We start from the raw sequence: 22,335 nt of genomic DNA on the forward strand, positions 1-22,335 counted from the left end.
GAGCCCTATTAGCGGTCGGTTACAAAAGCTGGTAAGTGTTATGCAATTCAGTGAAAGCAGTTTAGCCGGTTTGCATTCTGCGTATTTGAGATTATTTGAAAGAATTATCCACATCACAACACAGTGGGATTATTTTTTTTTTTAGTCCCGTCTCACTCCATGTTTACAATGTTTAAAATGTCACATATTTAAAGGCTATTACTTAGTAATCATTATACTAAGTTTTATGAGAATATATTCATATATTTATACAGTATATACATATATACTGATCCTGTGACTGTATAGTGACCTTGAGAGTTTTGAAAGGCGCTTAGAAATCAAATGGATTATTATTATGTTGGGGCTACATTTGTCATTTGTCTACCCACCATTCCACAAGGTGGCGCTGCTCAGTGTCATTCAAACAAAGTACAGAGTACCGGGTGGAACAAACAGCAATTAGCAACACCTGTGTTAGTGAGTGGACACCTTTCAAAATATTGCTTGGCAGGGTGATTGAACACACTAAATTAACTAGCTAGCTCTCTGGCTGGCTATCTAGCTGGCTATCTAGCTGGCTAACTGGTGGCGTAGCTATCTATTAGCTAGCTAGCTTTCTATCGATTTGAGTTATTCCGAGTAGAGTGAATGCTGGCGGGTGTGGCTGCCACTGCTCACTCGCAGACTGTAAAGTGACCTTGAGAGTTTTGAAAGGCCCTTATAAATGAAATGTATTATTATTAGTAGTAGTATTAGTATTATTCACACATGAGACGCTACCTGCATGACAAGCTAGAGGTGAGTTTACTGGGAGATGACTTAGCCAATCACATTCCACTATTCTCAAACATGGAAGTTCCTTTCCAAACAATTTCAGGTACTAAAACGTGTTTATGTGATCTAAAATGCTATGTTGTTCAATAAGTTTACACACATGATACTTTCTCAATTGTATTTGTCAAAAATTGTGACCATTAGAAAATGTGAGTTTTTAACATCATTGCTGATTATATTGTACGTATTAATAGTGTCGTCGTTTTGATTACATTTATAAAAGAACAAAACGCAAATATTTTAAATGTAATAGGCCAGAATGAGCCTGATGGTGCGCCTCGAAAGTATTTCTCATTCATTCTAATTACGTTGAAATGAATTGCTACTTTCTTGATTCTGAAATATTTCTATACACGACTGTTGAAAAAGAACTACTCACAAAAATGGACACCTTTTTATTTTTAAAGATCTTATCCAAAGTGCCTGCCATTCATTCATTCAGTACCACAAGAAAAGTAATGGAAAAGAAAGCACCTGTAGTTCATAGTTTTGAGCAGTTGGAGGGGATGTTTAATTGGAAAAGACCATCCGGTGAAGGGAAAACTTCTGCATAAACTAAAATTAAGCACAGCAATGTGAGAACTAGAGATCCCTTGTAAGAACTCAGATTCCCCTAAGACTTTTTATTTACATACATTGCAAAAAAGACTAAAAAACGTACTTAAAATCAACCTGTGCTAATTCATCAGTCGAAATTCCCCAAACGCTAAACTATGAATCCACCTCTCGATTAACTCAACCTGATAATCTCAAACTTTTTAATCTTTCGGTTTTTCAGGGGTCTCAACTGAACCCCTTCCTCCGTCTCCCCCAACAACTCTTGCGCCTCATTCTCCGACCCCCCTTGCGCCCCGTTAGCGCCCCCTATCTGTATATCCTTGGGACACTCCCCATTGTAGGTCTTAACGTAGTCGACGACTCGCCAGCCTCGGAACTCGGGCGGATCGGCGCAGATGAGTCCCGTGTGGGCAACGCCGGGGTGCAGTTTGAGCCAGTAGATCAAGTAATGGATATTGTAGTCGCAGATCCACGGGTTGTTGCTCAGAGACAGTTTACGCAGGAAGTAGAGGTCCTCCAGGACGGCGTACTGGAAGTAGTGGAGACTGTTGTTGGACAGATCCAGTTCGCGGAGGTACAGCAGTCCTGCAAATGCACCTGTGAGGGGAAATAAATGAGCTGGAAAAATAGCTTGACTCGCTTCACTTAAAGAACACTGGCTAGACATTAGCTCCTCCCCCAAGTAGATTAGGCTCACATTTTTTCCCCTGGATCTGTCTCACTTGTCTTTATTGATGAGGTAACTCATGATGGGAGCAGTAGAAGGAATTGTAGACGCCATTTTGTTTATGCAACATCAAAAGTATCATGGTTAGCAACATTTGCCGCAGTGTTTCTGACCATTTTGGATTGGATAGAATCACATTAAATAAATAAATAAAATACATAAAAATAAACATTGATCAAGCTTATATTGCTCGCCTCTTGTGGTCATATGTAGATATTTTTGTTTACATTTTAATTGAATCAAAGTAGTCTTCATTTTTGATTTCCTAAATTAAGATTGATAGCTCGTTCGATAATTTAGTCAGCAGGTGAAAACAGATGAGAGATTATACATCTTTATGGATTAGCTAGCTAGCTATCTATTAGTTATCTATTAGCTAGCTAGCTAACTTTCTATCTGAGTTATCTGGGTTGAGTGAACGCTGACGCATCTAGCTGCCGCTGCTCACCCACAGATAAACTCATCCTGTGACTGTAAAGTGACCTGAAGAGTTTTGAAAGGCGCTTAGAAATGAAATGTATTATTATTATTATTATCTGCATAGAGTTGATGCTTTATGCTCATCTTTGAGGGAAGGTGTCAGTATTGAGTTTTTGCTATCCCAGCTGTGGTCCTTTCCTATCAAATAGAACTTTGGCACCATCTTCTCCAGTTCTAAATGGCGAATATCTCCCGCGCGACCTCGCTACGATCCATTTCCCACCATATGGTGCGACGTCGCCCCTCGCCGGAAATGAACGCGACTCGATGGAAGGCAGGCAGGCAGGCGAACGAGTGAAGACATTTCTGAGCGTTTCCTGCTGTGCTCTGCTAGCCTCGAGCTTAGCTTTGATCTCGATGATAACAAGGGGGGAAACCGGAAGACAGAGGGGAGGAAGGGGTCACCATATGTTTCAAAATAATTGAACGGAGATAGAATGAGGGAGACGTCTCTGGCTAACTTGACCTTGAACTTCTGAAACTTCCCCCCGCCCCATCCTGACTATTAACTCATTCACTGCCAGATGTGCAAAAATGTGTACCCTCCAGTGCCAGGGTTTTTGTCATTGTCACTCAAATTGCAGAACCCACAGAATATTGAGTTTTAGCATGACACAAACATTCAATTCAGCGTAAGAAACCTTAGACTCTCTAATTTCATCAGAAAAAATAGGGTTAATTCCCAAGTTATATGGGTCCGGAGTTATCTGAGCTTGAAATGGGGGCGGATGTATAAAGTACATATTGATTTATATAGCGCTTTAACAACAGCTGAAGCTGCAACAAAGCGCTAACATGGTCTGGGCGGGGGGGAGGGGATTTGATGCAACAGTAGCGTGGCCCAAAGCTAGCGGGGAAATTATTTACACTACGTGCTAACGAATACAACTGGGATTTGTTTGGGGGGTAATCATTTCCGACAACGTTGTTAGTTTTGAGCATCACGGCGGTCCATTACCGAAATGGGAGACAGGTGCTAGCAGAATCAACATCATTTGTTGTGTATGCAAATAAATCAATCAATATTTTTTAGCGGTCACCTGAGTCGATTTGGTTCAGGCTAGTGCTGCTGAGGTTGAGCATCTTGAGGTCTTTGGAATTCAAGAACTGCTTGGCCCTTAGATGTTTGATGTTGTTACCGGACAGATCCATCTTCACGATGTCGGAGGGCAGGTCGGACGGGACGTTGCTCAAACCTATCGGGAAAAAGAGGCGGGGTCATCACTTCACCTGTCCCAGGAAGTCATTTTTCAAAAATTTCCCCATAAGAAAGATATTTATTAATTTATTATTATTATTATTATTGTTAAATCAATATGTATTGTATCGTATTGACATTCAATGTTGTGCAGGCCTTGACCACCAGGGGGTGGTAGAATCGATATGCGCATATAAACAAAGCTCATCATGAAACTACTGCAAACGTACTGTATAGGCACATAAGGTGTATTTTCAAACTTTTTCCATATATAAGGCGTACCAGAGTATGAAGCGCACCTTCAATGAATTAAATACGTTTTTCAAATATAACATGTGAATATATAAAAAAATTCTAAATACAGGTAACATCCGACTTACGACCGTCTCAACTTACGACCACGCGTACTTATGACTACGACCTCCAGACCTTATTTTTAAAATTTTAATTCTACGCCTGTCACTGCAACGCACTAGCAGGCCGCCAACGCATATGACAATGTAGGCTAGCTAGCCAGCATCTCACTCTCGCACAGCAATTGACCGTTTGATGGCACCGGGGGGGGTGTTTGCGAGTCATTTAGCCGCTGAGTCTCTATTCAACATTTTGAATGGATTTCGACTTACGACCGTTTGGTCGGAACAGAACTCGGTCGTAAGTCGGATGTTGCCTGTATAGGGCACTGTATAGGACACACCGGAAAATACCGTAATTCATTGTTCGCCGACGTTGTTGTGTTTTTGTCTGTCGATGTCTGTTGCTGCAGCCGTTTTGCTCCAAAACCCGTTGCGTCTTATCATCGGAAAAATCAGAGTTCGTTGAGGCGAACAACCCAAGCATGTTTCGCACCACCGTCCCGGGTTTTTCTTTGCATCTGCTTTGTCCATCTCGTCCGCCCCTTATAAAAAAATGTTCCCACGGGTCACCTCGGAGTCAACGGGAGCTCCCCCGAAGATCCGATTTGTCAGAGTCTAGTTATTTTCAAGATGTTGCGTGGGATGTGTGCAACATCCCCCTCCCCATCCTCCTGACAACAAACACAAAAGTCCTGATCCGTTTCTAAGCTCCTCGCTTGTACATTTCCCCGATGATTAGCCTTTAACGTACGAACCAGTTAATTTCCATTGCTTAATTGCGCATACGTTCTAGCACTCGTCAAGCCTCGAGAATCACTCTGCGGCATCTTTACGCTTTTATGAACAGACCCAGAAGTGTGGCTCTCATTTGAATGTCAAGTTTTGGATGAAGTGGCCTCCTCATGTGTCACATTCAACGATGGACGATTGTCTTTGTAGTAAATGAGTCGCAGGTGAGCGGATGTAATCGTCCTTGTGTGCACGGTTTTGTCTTTTGTCTGTAGCTGCCCGCGTGCACGCGGTTTTAGCTGAGAAGTCTGGTGGATGTTTGTCGTTATTTATTTATTTTTTTAACGGTGCAGATGTCGCAAGGCTTTATAGGCCGCACTTAACCGGCGCAGATGTTGTAAGCTGTTATCGTGGTGGCGCGGCGCCGTCAAGCTAAGTCTGGAATACAACAGCCTCCAAAGGTTTGCTGTTATTGCAAAAGCAGACTTTTAAGGTAATGTTTCATTCTCCTCCGTAGACTTGCAATCGAAAGGGAATCCCACTTTTTTTGGGACCTTCATGAATACAGGTAACATCTGACTTACAACAGAGTTCCATTCGGACTAAACGGTCGTAAGTCAAAATGGCTGTAGGTCAAAATCGATTCAAAATGTTGAATAGAGACTCGGAGGCTAAATGACTCGCAAACTCCCCCCTCTGGTACCATCACACGGTCGATTGCTGCGCGAGAGTGAGATGCTGGCTGGCTGGCCAAAATTGTCGAACACGTTGTCAGCCTGCTAGCGTTTTGCAGTGACCGGCGTCGAATTAAAGGTTGTGGTCGTAAGTACGGGTAGTCGTAATTCAAGCTGGTCGTAAATCGGATGTTACCTGTATCTACCAGCCATTGTCGGCTTTAGGCTGATATTATTTTCACGGCTCATAAGTGCACTGTAGATGTTTAAGTAGCATCATTTTTTGTTCTGGGTTACAGCGCTCGTGTTTGATTGACATTTAATTAGCAGGGGGCGGGTTTTATTCAGCCCCCCCAGGGGTTTCGAAAGGGAGAGAAGATGTTTACTTTTTACAAAGTGTGAATTACAGTTCAGTTCAGTTCAGGACAGGGTGGGGATGGGGGTCGGAGGGCGTGAATTCATAGACAGAGTGAATGGCCAAATGTGCAGCCCAAGCATGCGAGGAAGCCGAAATATATCAGATTTATTTGGACTGGAGGACATTAATCGACATAATCGACGACAGAGGGTTAAAGAAGCATGACTTCGGAGGCTGTAAGTTGTTATTGCACATGGTTTATATTCTTTAAACAGTGAAATTTTATATTTTTTATGATTTAGGCCCCCCGTTTTGGCTAATTACAGCTTTTCCAGCCGAGGCATTTATTGCTTTACGGTCACCGCAAGTAGCTACGTGCATACGGTCCAGTTCGGGACGTACCTCCTGCAGGAAATGTCTTATGACCTGGCAGAATCGTGATGGATTCTATTTTATCCAACACTTAGGAAGCCTTTTATTGAATTCTTTTTGGTCTCTTTAATCCCCTTGTCTTGTTTTGAATAATGGAGTTAATTAAAAAGTACTATTCAGCATGCTCTTGCGTAAAAAAAATACATAAAATAAAGTGTCCCTGCGCACATCTGTAGATGCCTTAACTGAGTCTTGATGTTAAAGATGACGTGGAGCCTGAAATTTGCTGTGGTTCGCCTCAGAAAAAAAGAGACCTCAAACCACAGGGGCGGCGCCATTTTGACGCGAAAAAAGGGAAAATGAGGAACGTAGTGAAAACAAATGCTAGACGGTCTTTTGTATTTTGTCGTTGCCGCAGGGTTTTGTACCTCAAACGCTTTTGCGATACAATCGTGATACACCAGTGTTCACTATGTCCGATTTCAAAAGATCTGAGCAGTTGAAACCGATCGGCATGTTTACTGGACCGCCGCGGTTGCGTAACATTTGACGCGGCAAAACTTCGGGTTTGCGTCGTAAATCGTGGGATGAAGCAGATGTCAGGGAGTCAGATAGAGACCCCATTGAAGAGTCCGAGTTTTAGAACTACTCGGAAAATATGCGAACCCTCCTTCCTCTACCGTACGTACGCCTGACACAAATGGCGCTTTGTGGGCTTCTGACACGTTGAAAAATGATTCGCAATATTTTTTTATTGGCTCCGCCGTCATTCTCAAAGACAAAAACGAGTCTGTGAGTTGCGTCCAAATCTCTCTCTCGTCGTTTTCACAAGGACAGGATTGGATCGACATCAAAGCGAGATGAGAGAAAGAGAGAGAGGACTGGACTACCCTTTCTCCTCTTTGTCTTTTTTTGGGCTACAAAAATGTCATCGCTACTTCCAGCCTGCCTCTGGACTGCTTTTGTTCGAGCCAAGCATGATATAAAAACAAAGACACGGTTTTTCGATGCTCTTGTCCACTTCCTCCCGGAGGATTTTGTTACATCTTAAATATCACAGCTGTGATAGCATCCAGGAACCCCCTGCGGACCTTGTGAGGATGAATCAGATCGGAAATTTGATGTATGGATGGATAAATGTCGTCAGCTAGCATGCTGACTCAGCAAAACCTTTTCCTAGTTAGTTTAAAATAACTTACTTTCATCTCCAGAAGTTTGGAACTAGTCATGATTTTTTTTCCTCTTTGGTCCCATTTTAAATCCATCTCTGTTGTGTTGTCCTAACCCCGTCCTAGCTAGTGCCAAGTTAGCTGTCGCTAGGACGGCGTGAAAAGCGTCGATCCATATCCTAACCTGACGGTCAATCGCCCTGTTAATACTTCCGGGCGGTCCACTCAAACGTAGTGCCTACGTAGCTTTGATGCATGTTAGCTCCCCACGTCCATACGAGTCAAGTCATCGTCTCGATGATGTCACCGTGGCAATGGCGAGGGAATGGGCAGGGATTGTCTCATTGACAATTGACACGCTCACCTTTGTAGCTGCAGTCCAGCAGGGGTTTGGGGAACATGTACGTGTGGCACATGGATGTGCCCACTATCTTTTTGATGGGTGGTTTAGGTTGAGTCTCATCCACCTGGTTGTCACCTGCACACAACGAGTCCACGTTCAGCTTCTTCAGCTTCTGGCCCCTCAGCGAAAGGGGCTCAGCACACTTGGCGTAATTGCCCAGGTTGCGGTTACTAGGCACCTGCAGCGTCCTAAGTAGGCTGTCCAACGGGCAGTGACAGCCCCAGGGGTTGTCGTAGAGACGGAGGTAGGTAAGGCGGGGCATTGGGAGCAGGACCTCCTCGGAGGCCGTTTTCAATCTGTTGTGTTGCAGCAGCAGTGTCCTGAGCTTGGAAAGACCGTTAAAAGCTCGGTCTTCCACCATGGAAATGTCATTCTGTTGGAGGTCCAGGCTCTTTAGTTGGCTGAACTGGGAGAACATGTTGTCCCTCAGAACCTAAACGGAGGGGGAGACGGTATTTGTTGTCATTTGTAAGATACTCGAGAATCAAAACAACACGGTCTCGCCATCCCAGACGGTCATTGTTTCCAAGGCACTGTAAACCCGGAGACACTTGTGGTGTGTTGCAATGAGCAAAACCCCAAACGACTCGCAAAGGGTTCATTATCTTCACATACTAACTTAAATCCACATTCTATTGTCCCCTTCAAGGGGGCAGGACCCCAATATGATGGCACACCGATGTTCATGCCATCATCTAGCCAGCTCCAATTTGGGCCACGTGAAAGGTCAGATCCACCGACTGGACGGAAACAAATCCCGAGATCTTAATTGGAGATGACTGGACTAGCTGTGACTTGCGTCAATAACGCCGCAGATCCGACGTGTCTAATATCCTGAGACCTGCCTGTACTTGCCTGGATTTTATTCCGGGCCAGCAGCAGGTGGTGGATATCTTTGGGCCAGCCTTCAGTCACGGTGGTCAACTGCCTGTCCTGACAGTCCAGGTATTTCTCCCCGGCGTCCATGTACTCCTTGCATTCCTGAGTTTGGCGCTTCACGACACCGGCCCTTCCCCGACCTCGGGTCTGGGCCCAATGGACGCTCCCTCGTTCCGCTGCGTCGGAACGCCGGCCCCGGCCGGGCTCGGCGATCCGGGTGATCAGCAACAGGCACAGGGCGGCGAGGAGACGCATGTTGGAGGAGGACGGTAGTCAGGTCAATCTCGAGAGATGACGTGATGGGTTTGTCACAGCTAGAAAGACAAAAAAAGAGGACAAGAAGTCTATTTAGGTCTTGCTTTGTCCGTAACTACAATTCAGTTTCTTTTTTGGAAAAGTCTAGTCCTCAAAACTTTTATGGGCCTTTGTCTTGGGACCCTGACCAGAATAGGCCATTGTTTCTGGAAAAGCAAAGCCTGGAACTGTCTAAAAATTAAATACTTCAAGACCTCAATGTCCCAAGCCCGACCAGGCCATCAGAAGCCACAACCCTTTCCAAGTATTGCGCATGATGAGTCAGTTCCAAACTGTACCAACCGCAACCCCCCAATGTTGTGTCTTGCAGACTGGAACAAGCCCGTCAGCGCAGATGATCCTTTTGTCTGAATATCCGACAGAAACAGCTGCAAATGTTTACGTGGATACTACTAGCATTTTGTGACATTGTTAACTCGTTTTAGACACATTATCGGCCGCCATGTTATATTTACACATGATGACCGTCCACCCCCTGCTCCCCTACTCCATTTTATCCACCCGCTGCCCTAAATTCCAGTCCCACAAATTTAAGTCCAATGCTTTTTATTCGTCACCCACTCCATTTGTCGCTCGGCGTATCGTCTTTCCCTGCAGGCGAAACCTTAGCGCACTTTTTAATTCGCATTCCGTTCGAGACATGTCAAGCCGTCGGAAACGGGCGTGGGTCATTTTTGCCATCCCAGCTGTTATGCAGCAATTCATCTGCGATCCGACGCGGTTTCCTGGCCATTGCCCACAAGCAGCCGAAATTAGCTAAGCGTAGGCTAGCATTATCTTCCCAACCGGGCCTCTCATAAAACTTGCGCGTCAATATTTTGCACAGAGCTGTGGTCCCTTCCCGTCTCCAGGGACTTGGCCCAAAATATATCGGCAGACTTATCCTCTGTCACTGGAAGAAAAATACGCTGGTGGCCTCAAAATGCCACTTTCACTTAAGTTGATGGGTTTTTGGACAAAATTTGACTTCACCCTGGAGAACAGACTCGACGGGTTGTGCCCATCACTTACGTAGCGCTTTGACTCATCTATTTTAATCCACCCGACCATCATGTCGTACCGCCGTTAGGTTGAAACCATTGTTTCTGAAAACAAGAGTAGTTCAATTGCTCATAAATCGTCCTGGCGGGTTTCGAAAACCGATACAATTTACAACTGAGACTTCAAAACAAAGTTCCACAGCAGATGTGTGGCCATTTATAGACGTGCGTTTGCTTGCTTTGCACCGTTTACCCCCACTTGAATTCATATACAATCCGGTACTTGGCTGGAAGAAGGCGAGACAAAATACCACATTATGAAAAGTCTACGGATTTCGAATGGGTCATAGGATGTCGGCAGACCTAAAAACGGACATGACTTCGTACCACCTACGGGAATAAAAACTGTATGGACGGGATTGGGGGTGGGGGAGGGATCAATCGAGGTTCTGGATTTTGGCGAATGCAGAACATGACTAGGGACAGAGCATGACTAGGGACAGAACATGACGAGGGACAAAACATGACTCGGGACAGAACATGACTAGGGACAGAACATGACTAGGGACAGAACATGACTCTGGACAGAACATGCACCGGGACAGAACATGACTCTGGACAGAACATGACTCTGGACAGAACATGGACAAGTAGCTCAGGGGGGGTTCTTGATGAACTCCAAACTGGGCACCGACCGAACCCTTCTGACACAAGGGCCACTTTGTTGCTTTAAGAAAGAATGTCAAACCCAAAAAAATGTAGATCGCGTTGATACGTGGCCTATGTAAACCCGAGAGGTTCCCCGAGCGCGTAATTGACGACAGATTTGTTTGGTTCTGAAAAATAAAATGGGGAGTTGGAAAAATAGGGGCGGGGGGAGTTTGTTTCACCCGAGGGCCAATAGCATGTAGCGCAATGTGAAATTAGTTTCATTCAACTTCCGCAAAGCCTCTTTCTCTCCAATATCCCCAAGCGCACAAACTGTACCGTGTTGTTGTTTTTATTCCTTTCTGTCGGGGCCGCCAATATATCGTACTTGGGATGTGCTGCTTTTAATGACACCCCCCACCTCCCATTTCCCTCCCGTGTCTTGGCTCTTGCACCGATCCACTTAAAAAAAAGCCTTAGGCCATCTGGATTTTGTCTTCGGCGCGAAATCGGGCCCGTCGGGCATTCATTCAAATCATCCTGCGACGACTCAGCGGGTGTCACCATTTGGTGATGAAATGAGGACACTCGGCCAGACCTGATGAACTGCTATTTTCTCTGACAAAATCGTTGACTGGACGTTACAAGTAAACGCAGTTTTCAGTCAGACTAGAAAATAACCCCCCCAAAAAAACAGTGTGTCACCCCCTGGGGTCCACTTAAGTGCCTAGGAGCCAAACTAGCGAGACTCTCAAAGTATTCGCGGACTAACGAATCAGCACACACTTGCAAGTTAAGCCTTTTTCCTCCCCTTCCCTTCTCTTGGCCGGGGCAGAATTCCAGGGCGAAACAACATGTGGTTGGAATTTTACTCACGTGGGGGGGGGGAGGTTATGCCCCCTACCCTTTACCCCTGTCAACCATGTCAGAAAGTATAGAAAGGTTGTTGCACAGCTGAGCCCAAATTTCCTAATGTGATATATTGATGAGATTAACTCATTGACTCCCAGACGATGTGCAAAAATGTGTCCACTCCAGTGCCAGGGTTTTTGTCATTGTCACTTGAATTCCTGGACATACAGAATATGAATAATATTAATAATAATACATTTTATTTATAATCTCATTTTAAAACTCTCAATGTCACTTTACAGTCACAGTATCAGTTTTTCTGCGGATGAGCAGCGGCAGCCACATGCGCCAGCGTTCACTCAACCCAGAAGTAACTCAAATAGATAGAAATCTAGCTAATAGATAGCCAGCTAATCAGTTAGCTAACTAGCTAGATAGCCATATAGCTAATAGATAGCCAGCTACATAGCTAGCTAGGCTAGCCAGATAGCTAATAGATAGCAAATGGATGAGTTTTAGGACTACATAAACATTCATTTCAGCGTACGAAACCTTAGACGGTTTTCTTTGATTAGAAAGAGAGTTAATTCCCAAGTTTGATGGGTCTGGAGTTATCTGAATTTGAAATGGGGGTGGATGTACAAAATACAATGCAATACATTCAGATTGATTTATACAGCAATGTAACAAAGTAACAAAGTAAAAATCTTGCCAGAGGTCTGACCAGCGCTTTATCGGCCGGTACAATTCGGGAATGGCAGCCAATGAGTTAATCCATGGCCGGTCATTACCGGAGGACATAATTAACTCAGGCGATTTTAAAAACGGGCTATCCTACCGTCCCTCCCTTTGCCTTATCTGGATTGCACATCACACAGACTAGTAAATTATGGAAGTTCCACAGGGCCACCATGAAATGATTTCTTGTCTCTCAAACTCCCCTGGGCTCCCCACCAAAGAGATCTTGGCTTTGGTCGGAGTGGCAACGGGATGTCGGCAAGACCTGCTGACATCAGCAGAACTGTACCTTGGCAAAATTGGGGTCTGGTTTCAAAAAATGTGCCGTTTTTTTGCTCTCAATTGCAGTGAGGGTAGATTAATTTCTAGACTTTACAATCAGGCTTATAAAAAAAACATCCAAAGGAGCTAAAAAAAAGTTACAATACAAGTTAAAGCATGAATGAGAGTTGTAGCCCCCCTATCACCCCCCTTCCCCCTTGTAATCACAACCATGTGGCCGGGCGTCGAATGCAAAACCATATCACGTCAGTCCTACCTGACCAGGGAGCGAGTCGGCCTCGGGTCGGTCAATTAGGACCTGCAGATCGCCGGTGTGTCCCCCCCGTCCCCGGCTCCTAATCCTGACATGAGCGCGGCGTCCCGCCCGAGAACGTTTGCCTCTCAACTCTGAGCAGGGGAGTGAAGAATAACCGAATACTCCTCCACTCACTCTCTCTCTCACTCTCCCCCCTTGGAGGGAGGGAAAATGGAAGCTAATTGAGGGGGGGGTTTCATGTTTCCCGTCACTCTATACCATGCTCAGAAAAGGGTTTGCACCGGCTATCTAGTTGTCTATTTTATTATTTATCTAGCTATCAAGCTAGCTCTTTATCTGCCTAACTAGCTGTCGCTATCTGTCGCTATCTGTAGCTATCTGTAGCTATCTGTCACTATCTGTAGCTATCTATGTAGCTGTCTGTCGAAATCTGTAGCTATCTATGTGGTTATCTACAGTATGTAGCTATGTAGCTATCAATTTCTTTATCTAGCTAGCTATCTATCGCGCTAGCTATCTGTAACTATCTTTAGCTATGTGTAGCTATCTGTAGAAAACGGTTTGCACCGGTTGCCCCCCCAGCTTTGCAAAACACCCCACCCACCTCCCACCAGATGCTGCTCCAACTGCTCCGAAGTGTTTCAAAAGGGCGGACATCTTTGATGTCAATATAGGTTGTCTCCAAAAATAGCTAACAACGTATTTTCATCATGTTTTCTTAGCCATTAGCTTCCCTTGTCCATCAGGGACCCGAAGGCGGGGAAAAATGGCTTCCAGTCTCTATTGTTTCCATGTCGGGGGGCATCCCGCGTCGTTGAACCCCGCCGGCTATTTGCTCATAATGGACCCTTTTGTACCACTTCCTCTCTCCGGCGGGTGAAACAGCACCATATTAGGACCACCGTTGTGCTCCCTCTGAAATGAGATTGTTTACTTGCCCAACTCTTCCATTGGCTTGAGGGCACTTACAGCAGCAGTTCAGGTTGAAACAAATAGTAGGGGGGTATCTAGAACTGTAAAACAATGCGTGTATATTTTCCAAATGCTAACTTGTTGCTTCTCGCGTGCTTCCGCCACATTCCGCCCAACGCCACGTTACCCCGATGTTGGTTGACCCGAAGTATGTTTTACACTCGTAGGACATCCCGCCTCAACCACCAAATAAAAACGTCAACCAAAAATCAACGGCGTAGACTGAAATAACCCTGGTGATTTCATCGCAAATCCTGAATCTGGGCTTGTTTAGCTTAGCGCGCAGCTAGTTTATTGCTAAATGGCCAAATGGGTGACTTCTAACGTGCTTTAAAGAGTGTCTTTGCAATACCAGTGAGGTATGTGGGAAGAAAAAATGATGAGAAGCTAGCATGACCGAATTGGATTTAAAACACACCACCGCACCCCAAGAAAAACAACCAATAAGAAACAAGGCGTCGTTAGCATATTAATCAATGCAGATTGCAAATTTGTTAACATCGTACAGAGAACTGCAAAATAAACTCGGGCAAAGGTAGAGAGGGAAAGGAGTACATCCAACCAAATGTCACAATGATTTATTGCTAACGTTATTTGTAGCAAGTTTGGCAGCCGTGTAAACAGAAAGCACAACAGGCCTCTAATTAGCCGTTGCACTTCCTTTCCTTCTTTACCCCCCCTTTGCATGTTGTAATTTTTGTTCGTAATATTTTCCTTTCTCTTGTATCGGAACGAAAAAAGTCTTAATCAAACAGATGCAGCAGGCAGATGTTTTATCATTTTCCCAAGGAGAAGTCAGAAGGTTTTTTTGGATTTTTCTTCACCCGGGCGTCTGTCTTTTGTGTACATGTAACTATTTAAGCCAACACAAACGATCTCCATCGCACCATCTGCAACGCGTATTGTACGACTTCCTCTTTTTTATGACCGCACGCTGAAAGCCCCCCACCCCCCTGGCCCCCGACCTGAGGTGCAGAAAAAGTCATTCTTCGCTCATAAAAAATGTTTCAAAAGACAGTCAGCATGAATCACCGTCGCGATCTGGGGATGCTTCGTTTTCCCAGTTTTTCAAATCCTCCCCTCCATAGCCGAAGAATGACAGCGGGTCAAGTTGTATGTCATGTTGTCGATGATTCAAAGTCCTCTTGCAGCTGCACTGGAATGCGGACAGACAAGAGAAATAGCCTTCAAATTGTTTAATTGTCAATCACTCAGAGGATTCGGTCTTTCAAAAGTCGTTGCAGGCCTTCGGGATCCTCTTTCATAATATGACGGACCTTAGCGCTATCTAAGCGGCTAGCTATCTCGCTAGCTATCTGTTGGCTATCTATTAGCTATCTACTAGCTGCCTAGCTAGCTTTATATCTATGTATTTTAGTGACATTAAGTGTATTAGCTAACGAACTATCTAGGTTTCTAGCAAGCTAGCTATAAATCTATGTAGTTGGCTAGCTATCCAGAAAGCTATCTGTTGGCTATCTATTAGCCAGCTAGCTTTCTATTTACTTCCGGGTTGAGTGAACGCTGGCGCGCGTGGCTGCCCCTCCTCACCTGCAGAAAAACTTATCCTGTGACTGTAAAGTGAGCTTGAGAGTTTTGAAAGTCGCTTATAAATGATATATATTATTATTAATACAATACAGTACAATACATATTGATTTATATAGCAATCACATTAGCGACACCTAGTGCGACGGTCAATATATTGTGATCCTTTTCCATGGCTTGCTAATGACATTCTTTTCTGATGCTAAGTAGCGCTCGGAATTCAGTCGCTGCAAGGTTTGACACGTCGAACTAGAATTTGTAGCCTATGCTGTCGGGTAGCGCTGTATAGTATAGACTTGAACGTATAGGAAAATACATCCCAGCTGGACGGTGTAATTATTGACATCTGTATCTGCCTTTTATCAAAGTTCCAAAAAGCATCTCGCATTTCTGCGGGTTGCTCCAGACAGTTTCTTTTTCATAGCAGGATTGATAAAAGGCACCGGGGAGGGGAAGGTGGAGGGATGGACGGGGGTCCGCTATTAATCTATGGGTTTAAATTGTTGACAATTGTGTTCAACCGATTGGTTGTTAATGACGTCAGAAAGCAACAAAGGCGGAATGTTCAGGAACGTCTTAGCCTGTGTTGCATATTTGTGGTCAGACGAGCCAAATAGTTCTAATCTCTTTAACCAGAAAGTTATTAATTATATTAGCTAGCATCGTGGCGGCATCCAGGCAGTAAGAACACGCTTATCTACCGTTGAACACGTACAGTGTGCATGTATCAAGATTTTTTTTGGGGGGTGCAGGGGGGCGTCTCCAAAGCATTTAGTCTTGTCAAAACCCTAAGTGCCGTTTTCGTTTACTTCGTGGGGCCAAAAGTTGGGCAAGCTTAGCATGTGGATTGATTGCCTAGCACTGGGATGCTGTCGTGCCGGGTCTTTCCATTCCGCAAAGTCATCACTCAAGCCATTTATCTCCGCAACCTTCCCCCCACCGATTCCACGGATGTTCGATAACCACATCCCACAGTATGCGTGTTTTTTTTCTCTTCTCGGTATGATTTAAAGACACATCATTACCTAACACGCCGGGTTCATAGGTCAGCCATGATAAGCCCCTCCGCTGAGCTGCATCTCGTCACTTGCCAAGCACTCATGTTTACTCCTTTTGTACTATACTAATACTATAATACTAATTAATTTATTTAATTTATAAGCACCTTTCAAAACTCTCAAGGTCACTTTCCCATCACAGGATCAGTTTTTCTGCGGGTGCGCAGTGGCAGCCACATGCACCAGCGTTCACTCAACCTAGAGTTAAATAGATAGAAAGCTTGCTATCTAGCTAACAGATAGCTAATAGATAGCCAGCTAGACAGTTAGCTAACTAGCTAATAGATAGCCAGCTACATAGCTAGCTAGCCAGACAGCTAATAGATAGCCAATAGATGGCAAACAGAATCATAAATCAGAATCAGAAAACCTTTATTCATCCCACAATGGGGACATTTGCAGTCCACAGCAGCAATTTGAAAGGGGGATTTGGTGGCGGGGTGAAAGGATAGAAAACAAGATATTCTAAGCATAGTAAAATAAAAAATGTCAACTGTGTACTGTAAATGTACAAAACCGTTTCATAAAAAACTGTACATAGTATCTAGAAAGTCATGTTGCTATATGTAGCTGTATTGCATCAACCCATATTTACAGTACAGCAAATGGATAGCAAATAAATAGCCAGCTAGGTCGTTAGCTAATAGATAGCAAATGGATAGCAAATAGACAACTAGGTAGCTAGCTAATAGATAGCAAATGGAATTAAAAATACGTGTCTGGCCTTGTCGGGATATACATTAGCTGTTGTTTTTGTTTTTTCTGGGGGGTGAGCTGCCAACCGGTTATTTTAGCGTGCCTCGCAAATTTAGCGCGGTGACTCTATATTTTCGCATGCCCATTATGGTTCCTCTCATTCCGTGCACTCTGTTATTATGCTGCAGATTGCCTCTCCAAGTACCCGACCCACCGAAAATCTTCCATATACTCTCCTCAAAAAAGATTTCCAGCGTTTTTTTTCTTCTACACCACAGACAAGTTGAGAAAAAAAAAATAAAAAATGCGAAATGCATGCAAGGGAATGGAAAACTTTGTTCTTCAACAAGCCTCGGAAAATTACATGGCTGTCTGTCTTTGCGGCCTGTACACTGAACCAAATAGAAAATAAAAGGAAAGAAACCCGATTTGGGTAATTCTGTTTCCACATGGTTTAAATGATGTTCTATTGTTGAGTATTGTTGAGTATTGTTGAGTGTCTATTCTTTTTTTTTTAATTCCTTTTATTTATTGATTTTTATTATTTGATTTTAGGATGAAAGGGGGTGAAGACTGGGGCCCCTTTCATCACAAATATCCAAATACGCATTGTGCAAAAAGCATCGGTGTAAATGAATGGCTGCCGTCTCGGTCTGGTGAACAGCTGAAGTTAATTGCTGCCATCCGGGCTAACTCGTCACACAAACTCTGAACGGCGCAATTTTACACGTACCTGTGTGTACATGTCTTCATTTTTGGTCTAGTTCTACAGCATTTTTTGTTGCTTTTTTGTGTCATTAGCAAAACAATAAATAAAAAAACCTACATTGGATTAGATGAGATGAGCCTTTACTTGTCTCACATTGGAGAAATTCACATTTATAATAATAATACATTTAATTTATAAGCGCCTTTCAAAACTCTCAAGGTCACAGTCACAGGATATGTTTTTCTGTGGAAGTAACTCAAATAGATAGAAAGCTAGCTAGCTAATAGCTAGCTAGCCAATAGCTTGATAATAGATAGCTAATAGCCAGATAGCTAGACAACTATCTAGCTATTAGATAGCTAGCTAACTAGCCAGCTAATAGATAGAAAAACTTGCATCAATCTAATCATTTCACAGCAGAAAAAAATACAGGAGCTGCTGTAAAGGCAGCCACTCAGGAGGCGCCATCTTGAAGTCAAAAACAAAACAAAAAAACAACAAATAATGTGACACAACACAAAGGACCCAGATAGTCATTCAATCTTAAGTACTTTCTGCACCCTCCTTTGTTAGATGAAGCAGTTCTAGATGAAAGAGGAGAGGATCAAAGCGTCCTTATCACCAATGGATCAGAGACGTCATGGTTAAAATGTGTACGTGTGCTACAAGCTAAGTTTTGAAAGCTAACACGAAGCTGTAGCATTCTTTACAAAAAAGATCTGTCTCTCATCTCTTGTCCTATTTAAATCCGCTTCAATTCCAAACAGCGGCATGTCCTCATACGCATCACAAACACACACTAAGGTGTAGTTATGGACATGAAGCTCTTTGATTGAATCTTTTGCTATTTTTGTTTACTTTCTGACAAGGTTTCCTCTTCCAATGTTGCCACAAAATGTTTGAATCCAGCGCTCCTCTCCCACTGTTGCAGCAGCGAAAACAAGAAAGTGGTGGTCCGCTCTCTTGACAGTTGTTTGGTGTCCTCGGATGGATAACCGCTAAAAGGTCACATGTCTGGATTCAATTAACTTGCCACACAGTCTGACACTAGCCTCCCCCCACCTTTTTTTCCCCAACTTCCAAATGCACCTTTTTTTGTCAATCTATTAAATGCATTTCGTTGCCGAATATTTACTTAACTGTTTCTTTAGCGTAGCGCTTCCGGAGAGGAGGTTTACAAGTTCAGGATCTGTCTCACAAAGACAGTGAGTCAGTGTGTTCCAGTAAGATGTCGCTGAAGGTGGGAGGGGGGCATTTATGGTGAAGGTCATTAATTGCTGTCGACTTTTAGCCGCAGGAGACGGTACAGTAAGCCACTGTCGGAAAAAAAAAACACCGTCTGTTGTGATTTAATTAAATTGTCTTCCTCTACTTTGTCCAATGTCCAATTTCATTGGGAAACATTTTGAGGCTATCTACAGTAAAGTCTCATTATATCGATATTCTCGGGAGTCGGAAAAAATATCGATATAACCGGACTATCGATATATCCGATCCTGCGGGCATGTAATTTTCTCCTTGAGTTCATAGAAATAGTATCGTAATAAGCAGTACTATTGATATAACCGGTATCGATATAACGAGACTTTACTGTATCTAGTTAGCTAGCTAGCTGTAGCTATATCTATGTCGCTATCAATAGCTATCGGTAGCTATATGTCGCTATCTGTAGCTTCTTCTTTTCCTTTCGGCTTTTCCCTTCAAGGGGTCGCGACAGCGAATCAGTATGCTCCATCTTCAGAGGTTTGATTTGCATGTTTGTAGCTATCTATGTAGTTTTCTATGTAAGTATCTCTAGCTATCTATATAGCTATCTGTAGCTATCTTTGTGGCTATCTATGCAGCTATTTATTTAGTTCACTATGTAGTTATCTATTTAACTATCGCTAGCTATCTATGTAGCTATCTCTAGCTATCTGTAGCTAACTTTGTGGCTATCTATATGGCTATCTATGTAGCTATCTAGCTATCTATTTATTTATTTATTAATATGGCTATTTAGCTAGCTGTAGATATCTGTAGATATATTTAGTTATCTATAGCTATCTACAGTATGTAGCTATCTGTAGCTATTTATGTAGCTATCTATGTCTCGATCTGTGTCGTTATCTACTGTACAGTATGTAGCTATCTATTTATTTATTTATTTTAGTGGTCTAAAATTAAGACCTAATCTGAGGGCATCGTTCCACTCTATTTTATTGTATTTTTTTAACATCGGTGTGCCACAGAAAAATCCCGATTCTGTAAGTTGCGAAAAAAATCTTTCGACAAATTGCGGTTTGAACAAGGTCAGATGCTTCAACCGCGACCAAGCGTCCTTACAAAATGGTACCGATGACTTTTCATCCTTTTCCAATTTAATATCTAACAAATCAAACCGAACGATTTTAATATCTAATACAAGTACGGCATCAAAATTTCCCCTGACCTTCAATCGGTAATGAAACGTGTGTTCTTCATTTCAGCCTTTCGTTTTGTAAACGAAGCCGGATGTGTCAAGGACACAGAGCAATTTATTTTTAACGTGTGCAAATGATCCCGTCAAACCCAATAAAAACTAGTGTCAAACGTTTTATTTTCTTCTATATTATCTTGAAGGCACTTGAAACATCTGCTTATGAAGTGGCTCCAGACACTTAGCCTCAAGGACAACATCGTTCGACAAGAGAGTGTAGCGTACGAGTGTGAGGTACGGAAAAAAACACCAACAAGCATGTTTGTTTTCATTTATATGCTTGTAATAGTAGCTTTTAGCCAGCATAGCCATTAAAAGAATAAAAGTCCTCCATGTCCTCATAAAATCAGTTACAAGCCGATTGATCCCACTTGTGTCGGGGTGTCTCAACCCTTCTCGCCATCCGCTACGTCGTCAGTATTTACAGTAATTTCTCACGTTATTCGAAGGCGGTTTTGGGGCGTTGAGGAAACTGCTGACGCCGCGCAATTCACCTCCAGTTTGGAGCTCTACCGTCATTTGTGCAGCTGCGTTCGGAAGCGGCCATGTAAAATCTCTTTCAGGATGGCAAAGAAGGGCTTCCAACATTACTACCGAACATAGCCCGTAATCCCGCTTTTCGGTCTGACTTTGCGACTTTTATTGCATCATTTTCATCTGTGATACATTGAAATGATTTGGCTTTGACGTTTTAGCTTTCATTTGCTGAGGAAAAGTATGAAATATATTATTAATTCAATTAGTGACATTCAGTGTATTAGCTATCTAGCTAGCTATCTTTTAGTTATGTAGCTATGTAAGTGGCTACTTATCTAGCTAGCTATCTGTTGGCTATCTATTACGTCCCTGAACCACTGCTGAAAAGGACACTTTGATCCTCCCCTCTTTCATCTAGAACTACTTCATGTCACAAAGAGGGTACAGCGAGTGCTAAAGAATGAATGACTCTGTGTGTCTTTGTGTTGTCATATTAGTATTTTTTTGTTCTTTTGACTTTTGTTTATGGAGACATTAGTAAGAAATATTGTGCTAAGTCTATTCTCGAAGTAAGCTAATAACATTACACTGATCTGTAAATGTGTTCCATCTTATTTTGAATGGTTCACACTCTTGCCCACTTCTTAATTCATAAACTAGACTAAAAACTGTTCAGTAGGGGCAGTGAATTTAGCCTATTTGCATGAAGTTAGCATACGTTACTCTATTCCGCCACCTGCTGGATATTTCGGTCAGCCAAACAATATATTTATTGTACAATATGTTCTTTATTTATATCTATACTTTAAAACAAACTTGTAATAAATCGAGCAAAACATTTACAAAACTATCTCTTTAATGTTTTTGTTTTGAATTTAAATTGTCTCCATGGCGTCGTTGAGAACGGGCTGCGTCGTCGCTATGGCAACCAAAGTCTGCGTGCAACACAGCTGAGTGCTGTGATTTGTTTGGTGAACATTTCCAGCAGTTTTTCGGTCGAATTCTGCAGTTGTTTCGTTTTGTTTAAGTTTCTTTCAGTTGCATTGACCTTATGGAAGCTTATTAGCAAGGTAGGTCAACTTTGCTCACGTTGCTTACCATACGTGATATCGAAGCAAGTTCGTTTAGCTTTAGCCGATCATGCTAGCGATGATCTACTGACGTCAGGAGAAACAAAGTTCTGACTTTTGAGTCAATAAGTCTGACTTTTGAGTTAATAATGTAAGTTTTGAAGGGCGGTTCACGGTTCAAGGGCTGTTCATTGGGCAATGAGGAAAAACAAAACAAAAATAATGAATACATCCGCATATTCCAGGTCAAAACACAAAAGACATCAACGACTCTTTTATTAAGCTTTTAATGTTCATATATGATTTAAAATGGTTCAAAAACGCTTTATTTACCAGCAGTTTTTTTTCAATGTCTGTTTCCAGAAATGGAGACAGAAGTTAAAAAAGGGACGGACACCCCTCTTGTGGACAAAATGACGGATGCTTCACTTTTGGAGATGTCCACTTTTCAACTTTTGGATGAGGTATGGATTTTAAGTGTTTTCTTATTAGGTTCCAATTGTGTCTTAAATGTTCCTGTGTAGAAAATGTGTATGATTCATAATTGTTTGTTAATA

General features: G+C 43.0%; 2 protein-coding genes across 4 annotated transcripts in view; one reads left to right on the top strand and one right to left on the bottom strand.

The window, feature by feature from the left end:
* The window catches only part of ccdc146 (coiled-coil domain containing 146), a 67,318-nt gene that overhangs the window by 11,796 nt on the left and 33,187 nt on the right, over positions 1–22,335 (top strand). For 2 of the 3 annotated variants that reach the window (XM_088988518.1, XM_088988520.1), the window contains exon 3: positions 22,142–22,242. In XM_088988518.1, the coding sequence (XP_088844644.1) occupies positions 22,144–22,242 (99 nt within the window). In that variant the 5' untranslated portion in view covers positions 22,142–22,143. Of the gene's footprint in view, positions 1–21,645; positions 21,779–22,141; positions 22,243–22,335 lie in introns of those variants that run through there. The other variant, XM_088988519.1, reaches the window with a different exon arrangement.
* Positions 1,197–12,971, bottom strand: lrrc17 (leucine rich repeat containing 17). Its single transcript, XM_088988523.1, has 5 exons — positions 12,791–12,971; positions 8,696–9,033; positions 7,802–8,273; positions 3,622–3,777; positions 1,197–1,971 (listed from the first exon to the last, which is right to left on the bottom strand). Exons 2-5 carry the CDS (start codon positions 8,972–8,974, stop codon positions 1,547–1,549), a joined length of 1,332 nt encoding a protein of 443 aa, XP_088844649.1. The 5' UTR covers positions 8,975–9,033; positions 12,791–12,971; the 3' UTR covers positions 1,197–1,546.

Source organism: Hippocampus bargibanti, linkage group LG22, assembly GCF_051943395.1.
Source record: "Hippocampus bargibanti isolate YZ-2025 linkage group LG22, ASM5194339v1, whole genome shotgun sequence".
NCBI lineage: Eukaryota > Metazoa > Chordata > Actinopteri > Syngnathiformes > Syngnathidae > Hippocampus > Hippocampus bargibanti.